At 36.0% G+C, this 14,200-nt stretch overlaps 1 protein-coding gene across 4 annotated transcripts in view; it reads left to right on the top strand.

Moving 5' to 3' along the window:
• PRKAA1 (protein kinase AMP-activated catalytic subunit alpha 1) overlaps nucleotides 1-14,200 on the top strand; it is a 40,965-nt gene that overhangs the window by 23,169 nt on the left and 3,596 nt on the right. For 2 of the 4 annotated variants that reach the window (XM_001086410.5, XM_015139949.3), the window contains 6 exons: nucleotides 1,790-1,883; nucleotides 5,426-5,570; nucleotides 8,150-8,237; nucleotides 9,946-10,170; nucleotides 12,398-12,884; nucleotides 12,996-13,122. In XM_001086410.5, the coding sequence (XP_001086410.2) occupies nucleotides 1,790-1,883; nucleotides 5,426-5,570; nucleotides 8,150-8,237; nucleotides 9,946-10,170; nucleotides 12,398-12,884; nucleotides 12,996-13,122 (1,166 nt within the window). The remainder of the gene's footprint in view (nucleotides 1-1,789; nucleotides 1,884-5,425; nucleotides 5,571-8,149; nucleotides 8,238-9,945; nucleotides 10,171-12,397; nucleotides 12,885-12,995; nucleotides 13,123-14,200) is intronic. The other 2 variants (XM_078004689.1, XM_078004688.1) reach the window with 1 other exon arrangement.

Below are 14,200 nucleotides of genomic sequence, written 5' to 3'. Positions count from 1 at the left end.
TTACAAAGTGGAGGCTGAGGCAGGCGGATCACCTGAGGTCAGGAGTACGAGACCAGCCTGGCCAACATGGTGAAACCCTGTCTCCACTAAAAATACAAAAATTAGCTGCTCATGGTGGTGGGTGCCTGTCATCCCAGCTACTCGGGAGGCTGAGGCTGGAGAATGGCTTGAACCTGGGAGGTGGAGGTTGCATTGAGCTGAGATCATGCCATTGCACTCCAGCTTGGGCAACAAAAGCGAAACTCTGTCTCGAACAAACAAACAAAAAAAGTTTCTTCCCGTTCATGTATTTTTCTAACCCCACTGATGGTCATTTAAGCCTATGTTCATGTTTTGCCCTTGTGCTTATCAGCTGTTATCTTCTCATTCTTTCCGGTCTTCTGGAAAGATGCCCTTCTGATAATGTTTGGTGCCCCACTGCTTGCTGTAAAACCAACAATGATCTGCTAGTAAAAACTCTTGACCTCCAAATGCCCACATGATGTCAGTTAGCCTCACTAGCGAGAATGCGGTAGTAGAAAGGGTTTTTCCCCATCCTGCTTATACCTGACCATACAGATAACAAAATTTCAGGAATCCAGTATTTCAAAAGGGCAGTAATCTTAGTGTTGTTTTACAGTTGCCAGTTGTAGAGTCTACAAATAACATATTTCCTGCTCAGCTTCTGCTTTGTTATGCAGGCAATAACTTAAAGCTGCTTAGGTTTTTCTGCTGAACTGGCTAACTCAAATTTGTTTCACTCTCACCTCTTCTCATTTGTTGAGTGCTATGGTTTTAAATACCATCCATATGCTGACCACCCCTAAATGGACATCTCTTGCTTTAAGATCTCTTCTTACACCAGACTCATATGTTCACTGCTGACTTTACATTTCTATTTGTATATTCGCAAGGCATTTAAAACTCAACCCGGCCCAAAATGAACTCTTTATTACTCTCCCAAACCTGCTCTTCCCACAGTTTGCACCATCTTGGCTAATAGCCAGTTACCCAGGGCTAAAACTTAGGAACCATTTTTAACTTCCCTGTTTCTTTCACTTTCTTACCATCCATTTCATTTCTTCCTTCACAATCAAGCTAGGATGTGACTGCTTCCCAGTTCCTTTACCACCGTCAACCTGGTCTCAGCCACCTTCATCTGTCTCATGAAATCCTGAAGTAACCTCCTGTGTCTACCTTTACTGTTGACAGTTAATTCTTCACACTGCTGCCATAGTTTTCCTTTTAATATGCCAGATCACATGACTGCTTAAAACGTATGATAGCTTTTCATCTTCCTTGGAGTAAAAGCCAAAGCCTTATCATGGCTTGTAAAATTCCGTGTCCTCTGGCCTGCAGTTAACACCTTTGACTCTACATCCGATTTCTCTCTTAATATTCCTTGAACATGCCAAGCAGGCTTCTACTTGGGGACTTTTGCAGTTGTTATTCCCTCTCCTGGGTTCACTTTCCTCCTAATTACATAATTTGTTCCCATTCTTCTTTTAGGCTCAGCTCAAATGTTACTTTATTAGAGGCCTTCCTTGAGTACTCTGTATACAAAGATTCCCCTCAATTTTTTTTATTTTTCTTCATAGCATGTTCCACCACCTGAGATATTGCTTATTTATTTAGTGTCTGTTTCCTGGTTCCTGGAACATGAACTCCATGAGAGCAGAGAATTTTTGTTTCCTGCAGTTTTTCCAGCTCCTAGCATAGTACCTGGTATACTATAGGTGCTTAGTAAATATTTATTGAATGAATGAATATACGTGTTTTAATATTCGTAGACAATGTTTTCTCTCACCAGGTACCAGGTCATCAGTACACCATCTGATATTTTCATGGTGATGGAATATGTCTCAGGAGGAGAGCTATTTGATTATATCTGTAAGAATGGAAGGGTAAGCTGTTCTGATTTAATTCTTTATGTATTTTGTAACTCCCCTTTATCCTTTACTAGCATCAAAATGTCAGCAAGCAATTTTAAGAGGTCTGTTTAATAACCAGTTCCCTTAGTCATATATTTGTTTAGAATCATAAACTGTTTAGAACTAGAAAGGATCTTCAAGATTATCTCCTTAGCCTGTTTATACAGATGTGGATACTGAGCCTCATGGCTTACATGTTTGCTTACAGTAATGTGATTTATTAATAACAGAATTGGCTTGAGCCCCAGAACTCATAATCCTCAGACTTATGCTTCCAGAGTATACAAACACTTTGTATATGTATCTTAATCCTTACAAAATATATTATTACTTAAAGATCTAGGCCTTGCTAGTCAATTCTAGCCACATTTAAATTGCATTCATGTTTTGGTTTCAGAAATCTGATGTACCTAGAGTAGTAAAAACAGGCTCCATGAAGGAGGTAGGAATTAGATACAAAGAATTTAAAGGTGGCAGGAATTTTACAGGACATTTTGAACACTACCTTAAGTTACAGATACAAAAACTCAACACTGCCCTCTGCCCATACTTTTTCTCATACCCAGGTTATGTGGTATGCAAAAGCCCCTTTGTGGGAGAGCTGTATCTAGCCCTGAAAAGAAAGCTTGTCTCACTCCCAATCTTAAGTTATTTACATTACTCATTAATTTGTTCTATATAGCACGTCTGTTTACTTTCAACAAAATCAAACTTATTAACCAAGTTAATTTTGATTTTACTATTTCTTAATATGATTCATTTCTATTTCAGGTACTCCCCTTCTTTACTCCTGCTTCTCCTTACCAAAACAAACAAACAAACAAAAGTTCTGCCTGGAGAAATGGGAAACAGGCACAATTGATATATTTTTTTCTTATCTTTTCTGTTGTTTATTTCTTGGTTTTACCTTGTGGGTGTTTCTTCATTTTTACCAGTTGAATATTAAAATTTCAGCACCCATATTTTCTATTTCAAAAGTTTCTTATTTTCTGAAATTTTCATTTCTTTGGTCTGCTGTTATTTGCCTCACAGATGTAATAACCTAGTCTGAGGATGGCATTTTAAAACAAGTTTTCCTCCGTTCCATCTTGTTCTGTACCTTCTGTGCTCTCTGCTCCCCATTTTTTTCTGTTCATTTTATTCATTTTTGTCTTTGATGCATGGCCCTTTTTCAGACATTTGGTGATTCTTGGCTGTCCACTAAATATTTAAGAATGAGGTACTAAATGCCAGGCTTATGTGGGTGGAACTTATTGATTGCTGGCTTTTCCCATAGCTTGAATACGTAGGGACTTGTCTATTTTATTACTGTACACCAAATGTTAATAATAACAAATATGTTTTCTTGGATCAGATATTTGCTCTAGAAGAAACCTTCCCATTTCCTTAAAGGCCTTAGCTTAACTGCCAGTGCTGCAGGAGCTGAGTGGGGAAAAGAGATGCAAGTCTCACTAGTTAGTATGTTGACTTTCTCTTAGCCCCCATGTTTTCCTTAGGATGCCTTATCCCTGCCTTGGTGTCCTTGAGAGCAGAGCTGGTTCAGCCTTACTAGAGTAAATTATAGGTCTTATTTCCCAATATGGGTGAGTTTAAAAGCTGCTTTCTTCAAGCACTTGTCCTGTTTTCAGCTCATCTCTCACTTCTACCTTGAGCAGTTCCCTATGTTTCCAATTTCTGAGGCTTCCCAGGGCTTTGTGTGCAGACGTTTATTTTTTCCTGGTTTCTACCCCTGTAGGCTTAGGTTTCAGCTTTCTCTTGTAGGCTTAGTCTTTATTACTGTTCATCTATTGTCCTCCTTGGTGACTCCTCTTGATTACTGCTGTCTCTTTTGTTCTTTTTGTCTTTATATACCTCTTTTATTGCTGATGTCATTTTAGTGATGTTTCAAGAGTTGGAGACAAAAGATTTAATCTGCTATGTTTAATTGGAAATGTATTTTGACTTTTCTAATCTTTCTTGATAGACATCCCTTTCTCCATCCTTTGTAATTGTACTTGTTATGAATACAGTATAATTTTCATTTTCGTAGCCTGCCTAGTTATTTTACTTTTTATATTTTGTTTAATCAAGTTTTCTCCTACTTTTTCATATTTGAACAGATACTCTTTTTTTCCTCCATGAACTTACAAATCTTCTAGAAATAAAAGTACTAGATTGCCAAAGGATTAATATTTTTCTAGAGGAACGGTATCTTATAATACTTTCTTTTTTCAAAATAAATTACTGATTTGTCTTTTCTCCCAGATTATCCATGCCCTTTAAGGTGTAAGTCTGGTTTTAGAATGCTAATTTGTGACCTGTGTTAGAGAATTGCATATTGGAGTCCTTCGCTTAAAGGATTTATAGCTTATTTATTAAATATGACTTCTTGGGAGCAGGCACATCCAAGTAATGATTGTCACTTATGTTGAAAAAAGTGATAAGAATATATAGATACATAGAGAAGTTTAAAAAAAATACTTCAGGCTGCATGCAGTGGCACATGCCTGTAATCCTTAGCACTTGGGGATGTTGAGGCGGTAGATGGCCTCAGGAGTTCGAGACCAGCTTGGGCAACATGGCAAAGTCTTGTCTCTATCAGAAATACAAAAATTAGCGGGCTTGGTGGCATGCATCTGTGGTCCCAACTACTTAGGAGGCTCGGGTGGGAGGATTGCTGGAGCCCAGGGAAGTGGAGGTTGCAGTGAGCCGTGATGGCACTACTGAACTCCAGCCTTGATAACAGAATGAGACTGGGTCTCAAAATATAAATTTAAAAACCCAAAACAAACAAAAACAAAAACAAAAAGGTAGTTGCTACATAAGATTTTTTTTTCCAGCAAGCATATTAAACATAAAATGCTATGATATTTTATTAAATTAATTAAGGTATTTCTTGTTACAATATCTTATATTTTGGGACATATAGCAACATAGTTGCGTGCTGGTTTATGAATAGTGCTTAAATATTACTTCCTCATGGTCTAAAATAGTATCCCCCACCCCACTGTCACTCACTGTACCCATATTTTGCTTTGTTTTTCTTCAAAACAGTATCACTCCTTCAGACTATATTTATTAGTCTATTTTCATCAACTAGATTAGGGCCTTTGTTTTATTCATTGCTGTGTAATGAATGTCTAAAACAATGTATAGCACATTGAAGGTATTTAGTAAATATTTGTTATAAGAATGAAAAATTAAACATTTCCGGCTTATAAAAGAAAATATGCCACATTTCAAGTAGATATTGAAATTATTTGAAATAACTCATGAGATATAGAGGAAGGCAAGCTGTTACAATGTAGTCATATGCAAATGATAATATTAGAAACTTGAGTTACTGATTTGGGTTCCAAGACCATCTTAGCATTTCTGTTTTGTGCTACAGGTATCTCCTCCTCCTGTCAAAAGTATCTCATAAGTTCATTTGGAAGATTTTCATGTATTTTGACAATTTTATATGTTGGAGAATTATATATAGGGCAATTTACTTTGAAAGACACACCTTTAAAATGCCTCTCTACTTTTCTTAGCTGGATGAAAAAGAAAGTCGACGTCTATTCCAACAGATCCTTTCTGGTGTGGATTATTGTCACAGGCATATGGTAGTCCATAGAGATTTGAAACCTGAAAATGTCCTGCTTGATGCACACATGAATGCAAAGATAGCCGATTTTGGTAAGGATAATTTTATAGTTTCTTACGTTCATTTCTAATGTTCTTATAGTTTCAATGAACCTATATAGAATTCTTCAGAAAACTGTAAAAGATGACATAAAGTAATAGACTGAGTATGTCAAAGTATTCTATTTTGTCTATGAACATGCAAAAATAAGAAAAGCTAAGAAATCATCTTTTCTTAGGTTTAAATGCCTTTATTACTATTACTATTATTTTATAGAGACAGAGTTTCGCTTTGTTGCCCAGACTGGAGGGCAGTGACGTGATCATAGCTCAATGCAGCCCCAAACTGCTGGGCCAGGCGACCCTCCTGCCTCAGCCTCCTGAGTAGCTGGGACTGCAGGTCTGCACTACCATGCAAGGCTAACTTTTGTATTTTTGTAGAGACGGGTTCTCACTATGTTGTCCAGGCTTCTCTTGAACTCCTGGCCTCAAGTGATCCTCCTGCCACAGCTTCCCAAAGTATGGGGATTACAGGCATGCACCACTGCACCTGGCTCTTTAAATATCTTTAAAATTAAATTTTAAACAACTTAAGTTGGTAGCATTAGAGAGACTATTCAAAAAGAGAGTATTATTTGTGAAGAGAAGGTAGCAGCTTTATTTCCAGTATGTTCAAAAGAATCAAGTATGGAGAAGAAGGAAAGTGAGTGGGATGAAATTATTTAAAACTTTGAAAGCCAGACGTGAACTATGTGAATTATAATTATTTAAAGTTATTTAAAACAATTTTTGAATTAAAAAAATTTATTTAAAAATTATTTTAAAATGTTTTAAATGATAGTAAATTATAATTTGTTTAAAGAACATTTTGATTGTTAAAAATGAATTTTTTTGACTGGGCATGATGGCTCACGCTTGTAATCCCAGCATTTTGGGAGGCCAAGGCGGGCGGATCACCTGAGGTCAGGAGTTTGAGACCAGCCTGGCCAACACGGTGAAACCCCGTTTCTACTAAAAATACAAAATTACCCAGGCATGGTGGTGCGCGCCTATAGTCCCAGCTACCTGGGAGGCTGAGGCAGAAGAACTGCTGGAACCCAGGAGGTGGAGGTTGCAGTGAGTCGAGAGTGTGCCACTGTACTCCAGCCTGGGCGACAGAGTGTGACATGGTCTCAAAAAAAAAAAAAAAAAGTTTGTTTTTTCTGTATTTCCTATATAAATTGCCATTGACCTTACTAAACCTAAGTGAAAAAGGAATCTCTGCACTTCTTTTCTTTTTGTTTTTTTGTTTTTATTTTTTTGAGACGAGTCTCGCTCTGTCGCGCAGGCCGGAGTGCAGTGGCCAGATCTCAGCTCACTGCAAGCTCCGCCTCCCGGGTTCACGCCATTCTCCTGCCTCAGCCTCCCAAGTAGCTGGGACTACAGGCGCCCGCCACCTCGCCCGGCTAGTTTTTTGTACTTTTCAGTAGAGACGGGGTTTCACCGTATTAACCAGGATGGTCTCGATCTCCTGACCTCGTGATTCGCCCGTCTCGGCCTCCCAAAGTGCTGGGATTACAGGCTTGAGCCACCGCGCCCGGCCGTTACTGCACTTCTTTTCTTTAGGTTGGTTTTAGTTCAAATCAGATAAATTTTTTTTTGTTTGTTTTTTGTTTTGAGACAGAGTCTCACTCTGTCACCCAGGCTGGAGTGCAGTGGTGTGATCTCTGCTCACTTCAGCCTCCGCCTTCCAGGCTCAAGTGATTCTCCCACCTTAGCCTCCCAAGTAGCTGGGACCACAGATGCGTGCCACCACACCCAGCTACATTTTTTTTTTTTTTGTATTTTTGGTAGAGATGGGGCTTCATTATGTTGGCCAGGTGGACTCGAACTCCTGAGCCCAAGTGATCTGCCTGTCTTGGTCTCCCAAAGTGCTGGGATTACAGGTGTGAGCCACCATGTCTGGCCCAGAGAACATTCTTATAAATATTTTCCTTAGTTTTGACTACATCTGTATATCTATATTTACACCTATATCTACTTAAATGTTTAGATATTAACTGAAAAATGCCAACCAAACCTGAGCTGGTTGTTTTGGTGTTTCTTTCTTTTTTCTTTTCTTTTTTTAATAGTAATTGGCTTAATTATTTGAATTTCTTATTCCTCAGTTGATTATTTTTATAGGGTGCATTTTTGGGGGAGCAACGGTTTCTTTTTGGAGTAAAACTATGAGGGAACTTTGAAATTCAAAATTACTGGCTTTTTTTAAAAAATTTTTTTAAAGAATCAGAACAGGATTAATAGGAACTTTGAATTTTAATCCTTCTATTCATCTGTTATAGATTATTTTCCCTAGTAATTTCTGTATTAATAAAACTTAAACATGCCAAGTTTTTTCTAATAAGCAAAATAACCAACAGCTTAATATTTGCATTAAACTCTAACAGTGCACTAACTTTAAATGTTGAAATAGATTACACATTTTAGGGCATAATGGCAGAATATTTGGCTACAATAGACCATAGGATTTTGTTGAAGCAAATAACAAAATGATGATTTGTCATTTTTAATGCAAACTCAATTTTACTGTTTAATGGGGTTTTAATTTTTGTCTTTGGGAAATCTTTTGAGTAGCTGATTTTGTGCACTTTCAGGTCTTTCAAACATGATGTCAGATGGTGAATTTTTAAGAACAAGTTGTGGCTCACCCAACTATGCTGCACCAGAAGTAATTTCAGGAAGGTAGTATTTGATACCCCACCACCCTCAATACATTTGAAATTGTCTTTTTATCCTAGATTCTGTCAGTCTATAGTGTCATAGTTAATTCTAATGAAAAGAAAGAAAAATAAGGCTTATTCTTAACCACATTTATATGTGAATGAGGGTTAAGGACTACAAGTCAACATTATATTAAAGTTGTTAGAAGAGAGTACATTAATTTTTTTCCCAGGTGGAAGAAATGGAAAGTTTAAAACCTAGGGTGTTTAAAAAGTAGGTAAGACACTGGAAACTTGAATAATGCAAACATATCTAGTAGTTAGAAAAGGATTACTATTTACTTAGAGGAAAAATTAAACATGTAATGTGTAGCTTTCATTTTTTACATAGATGGCATTTTGTAGTACCTTTATGTTTCATGATAAAATGTCTTGGGGAATTGGGCTGAAGTAATCTTTAAACTTCATTTATGTTGAATCTTTGTTCTTTAAACCTTTTAGAGACTGCAATATTATAAGAATTTTAACCTCTCAATTTACTAATTACCAGCATTGAGAACATGAAGATATTTGTATAGTGTCGCTTTTTGAATAGTTTGGAAAACAGGAGAATTTAATATTTTTAAGAGTAACCCTTTGTCCTTCACTATACTACTGAAATTGAAAACAGAAGCTGAAGTTTGCTAGTTTTGTAATGAACTTTTAATAACTTTTCATCCAAACCATGCTTATTTGTGTGAATGTTTCCCATCTTGATTAACTCAGAATGCAGAAATACTGTTTTCTTTCTGTTTTCATAAGCTTGTTGGCCTAGACTGCTCAAAGAAATGAGAGCTGTGTAAAAACATGGCTATGAGTAAGGCAGGAGTACCTAATTTTAGATTTGTCAAGTTTCATCTTTTTTTAAATATTAATGTCAAAAATTCTTTTAAATATTTTTAAAAAATTGTGTTGTCTGTCTTAATTCTTTTAGGAATAAAACAATTCAGGACATGGAGACTGTGGAAAGTGTTATTTAAATTAAAAAAAAGTGTTATAACTGTGCATATATGCAATGGGCTGTTACTGAAATGTAGTTTTTCTAGTTTGGATAAGGTCTTTCTTCAAGCTCTTGGTGTATGAGAACTTTTACTTTCAAAATAATATTTATCGATCAGTTCAGCAATACATAACTTTAAAGAAATCCTTTTCCTGAATCCAAACTTTGAATGGGTGATCTAACTAGTCTGCGGTTAACTACAGTGCACTGCAAATGAGATTTAAAAAATCTGTGAACCAATTTGCCTGGCTTTCTTTCATAGCCTCAGGATCCTTTCACCTTGGTGTAAGGGGTCTTGCGTTATTGGGATTGTGGGTTCAGAGTCCATTACTAAAGAACGTTCTCAGTTGATGAAATATCACTTAATCTCTCCTCTGTAACAAAAACTAATGGTTTTAAATTGAATAGTGATATGTTTGTTCAAGGTTTGGCCCTATTGTTAGATCCAATCAGGGCCATAGTAAATAGTAGAACAGAATTTTAGCCATGGTGTGTAATTTACAAAACTTCTTGACTTTTGTTTTCAAAGATAATACTAATGGAATTAACTTTATGTGTAACATGTAGTAGTGGCTATAAAAACCATATTCTGCTTATGAATTCTTTATGAAATATCCATATTTGAAATTTTTGATTAACTGATCCTTAGGTTAAAATGATTCCTTAATCCAATTGTTATTTCCTGTTACAGATTGTATGCAGGCCCAGAGGTAGATATATGGAGCAGTGGGGTTATTCTCTATGCTTTATTATGTGGAACCCTTCCATTTGATGATGACCATGTGCCAACTCTTTTTAAGAAGATATGTGATGGGATCTTCTATACCCCTCAATATTTAAATCCTTCTGTGATTAGCCTTTTGAAACATATGCTGCAGGTGGATCCCATGAAGAGGGCCACAATCAAAGATATCAGGTAATAAAGCAATTTGGAAGTTATCAGATCTAATAGTATCCATGATAAAAGTTATGTGAAAAAAAAGTTGCAGAACAGAATATACAGTATAATCCTGTTTTTATGTGAAAAAATAGAGTGTAGAGACACATTCATTTTATTTTGTTATTAAAAATACATAGTAAACTGATTACCTTAGGGAAGTAAGAATAGTAAGAGGGAGGGCTTTCACTTTTTACTTACACATCTTTGTTTTGAAATGTTTACAGTGAACATTATATTACTTTTTAAATTAATAAAAAAGCTAATGAAAGGCTGGTGCGGTGGCTCACACTTGTACTTCCAGCACTTTGGGAGGCTGAGGGAAGATCATGTGAGCTCAAGAGTTTGAGACCAGCGTGGGTAACATAGAGAGACTCCATATATATGTATATCTTTTATTTTTATTTATTTATTTTTGAGACAAGGTCTTGCTCTGTCACCCAGGCTGGAGTGCAGTGTTGTGATCATAGCTCACTGTAGCCTGTAACTCCTGGGTCAAGTGATCCTCCCACTTTAGCCTCCCTAGTAGCTGAGAATATAGGCATCCACCATCACGCCTGGCTGCTTTTTGTTGTTGTTTTCTTTTGTTTTTTGTTTTTGTTTGGAGTGACAGGGTCTCGCTATTTTTGCCCAGGCTGGTCTTGAACTTCTGGCCTCAAGTGATCCTTGTGCCTTTCCCTCACAGTGTTGGGATTACAGGTGTGAGCCAGTATGCCTGGCGTTAGGATTAATACTTTTCAGTAGTAAATTTGTGGGTTGCTATTTGATTTCTTATCTCATGAATTATTGTATTTTTTTTTTAATCCCAAGGAATGAGAAAATTTTAATTTAATTGACATATTTTTCCTGGTAGTATACATTGAATTACATGGAAAATTCCTATTTTGTAGGTAAAAGTCAGTATTACCAGTTTCATCTGGTTCAACCTAATAGTTTAAATTAGACAAAAATGATGATGACAAATTTTCTTCTCAAATTTGGGTGAGCCATTTCTGATGAAGACTTAAACAATTTTACTGCAAGCTTTGTTTCTCCTTTTTTTTTTTTAACCCCCTATGGAAATTTTGGTCTCTTTTGGTCTTCTAATGGCTAGACTGCACATTTATCTGAGAGGGAAGAAAGAAATCAGATACGGATCTAGGAATAGTAAATACGAAAGCATTAGTGTAATGAAGAAGAAGGAAAGATTATATGTGGAACTTGAAGCTTGATTACTTTCCACTTACTACACATGTTTTAGACTAGCTAAAAAAGAGACCATCAATGGCAGGGCATGATTTTATCACCAAAGGGAAAGGACAAATCATTCTCTAAAATTGATATTTTAAGATATCTAGGTAAGAAATGTTTTTGCTTGTGTTTTACCTATTTTTTTCCAATTAAAATGTAATACATGACAATTAAAGACTTAGAAAAACACCAACAAAAATAGAGAAGAGAATAAAAATTATCTTTAATCCCATGACCCAGAAGATAACCATTGTTCTTTTTTTTTTTTTTTTTTCTCCTCTGGATTTTATTTAGTTTTAGCAAAGTGTTTGACATAGTTCACGTCAAACATATTCTTAAATATATGAAGTTAGGGAATTAGAATAGGAAATCATTCAGGGTATGGCCTTTCCAGTCACATAGAACTGGGTTGTAATCCTGGTTCTGTCACTTACTGTCTTTGTGACCTTGAGCATGTTCATAGATTTTTTTTTTTTAACCTCAGTTCCTTCATTTAAAACAAAGAGATATTATCTTCATGTAATTGTTTCGATGATGAGGGGAGATAATGTATATGAAGTGTTTAGCATAAAACTTAGCATATAGTAAGTACTCAATAGTTGTCTACTATTTTTGTTGTTACATTATTTTCACTTAACATATCAAAAGAGTATTATAATGAAGCTACCTAATATGTTCTCTTTCTAAGCTGGAAATAAGCTGTTCTTTGTCATTGTCATTGTCATTTGTCCCATAACTTTTTCCCCCCATTGCTACATCAGTGCATTCTCTCTCTTAAAACCGGAGGGAGATTGGAGCATTTTCCTCAACATACACAATGAAGTGCGAGCTAGAAGAGGAAAATTTCAGTGCAAAAAGTGACAGTAATACAGTATGAGTATAAATATAAATTAGGTCATATTCTAAATTCCCCAAACTTACTTTCAGTCTCAGCTGTATTCAAAATCATTCTCCTGATCCTGCCTTTTTCTCTCAGGGAACATGAATGGTTTAAACAGGACCTTCCAAAGTATCTCTTTCCTGAGGATCCATCATATAGTTCAACCATGATTGACGATGAAGCCTTAAAAGAAGTATGTGAAAAGTTTGAGTGCTCAGAAGAGGAAGTTCTCAGCTGTCTTTATAACAGAAATCACCAGGATCCTTTGGCAGTTGCATACCATCTCATAATAGATAACAGGAGAATAATGAATGAAGCCAAAGATTTCTATTTGGCGACAAGCCCACCTGATTCTTTTCTTGATGATCATCACCTGTCTCGGCCCCATCCTGAAAGAGTACCATTCTTGGTTGCTGAAACACCAAGGGCACGCCATACCCTTGATGAATTAAATCCGCAGAAATCCAAACACCAAGGTGTAAGGAAAGCAAAATGGCATTTAGGAATTAGAAGTCAAAGTCGTCCAAATGATATTATGGCAGAAGTATGTAGAGCAATTAAACAATTGGATTATGAATGGAAGGTAAGAAAGAGATAACATTTTGATTATTAGCATATTTGGCAAACCCACCGTCTATAAAATGTTTTATAGAAGAATTACTTTTGACTTGGTTTTTGTTATACCATGTGCTAGGTTGTAAACCCATATTATTTGCGTGTACGAAGGAAGAATCCTGTGACAAGCACTTACTCCAAAATGAGTCTACAGTTATACCAGGTGGATAGTAGAACTTATCTACTGGATTTCCGTAGTATTGATGGTATGTACGTCACACAAAACAACATAGATTAGACATTGTTACTAACTTGATATTTTACTCTTTGATTCTTTTGAGGCTTCTTGACTTGTTCCTAGTAATTCAACTGCAAAGGAATAGAAAATGTGACTTCTTGTGCCTTTGCAATATTAACATTTATGAATCTTATTATTGTAGTCTTATAGCATATTGTCCTTTTAAGATTATCATCTTGTAAAATCCTTAAAGCCAGGTGAAGTCTGATCCTAAGGTGATAGTTTTCTGCTGCATTTGTTTTTTTGGTGTAGTTCATTTTGGTAAGATAAATGTTTTATTTAGAAATAAATATTGACTCTTCTGTAAGCTTTTATTTATTATTAAATAAATTTTCAGTTAAGAATGAAGTTACGGTAATTCTTCATCGGCCAATTCAGTTGCATTAAGCTACAGTGTTGAGCATAGGTGTGGTGGCTCATGCCTATAAACAGCCCAGCACTTTGGGAGGCTGAAGTGGGAGGATTGCTTGAGCCCAGGAATTTGAGACCAGCCTTAGCAACATAGTGACACTGTGTCTTTACAAAATATTAAAAAAACAATATATATAGTATCACCTTTGCTTATGGAAGGTTGCATAGAATTATTAGATGAGGTTCACCTATGAAATTTTTTCTTCTTTATAAACTAAAAGATAGTATACACATAGTAGCAGAAAGACACAGGTTTGAGGCATGATATGTTGGCCAAACCAGTTTGTCTGGTTATCTTGAGGTCTATATAGTATGTATCTGCTAACATATAGTAATGCAGTCTGAAATCTGAAACACAGAATGTGTTTTATTTTTCTTGTATTTGGATCAAATTTGCAACCTTAGTTTTACTAGTACTGGGGTATACCAGTTGAATGCCCATTTTTGTTTTTGTATTGTGTTCCCAACCTTAGTTGTTCTTTGATTTTTATTCATTGGAATTGTTGCTGTTTTATGAAATACTAAATGAAATATGAAGGGAAAGTGGAAAGTAAAAAGCACTAAGCCGAGCATTGGGAGAGTTGGGTTCTAGACTTACCTTTTTGTTCATTTGTTACCTTGGGCAAGTCACTTCT

The sequence above is a fragment of the Macaca mulatta genome, chromosome 6, assembly GCF_049350105.2.
Source record: "Macaca mulatta isolate MMU2019108-1 chromosome 6, T2T-MMU8v2.0, whole genome shotgun sequence".
NCBI lineage: Eukaryota > Metazoa > Chordata > Mammalia > Primates > Cercopithecidae > Macaca > Macaca mulatta.
Note: the sequence above shows the minus strand (reverse complement) of the source record. Positions and strands in the feature narration are given on the sequence as shown.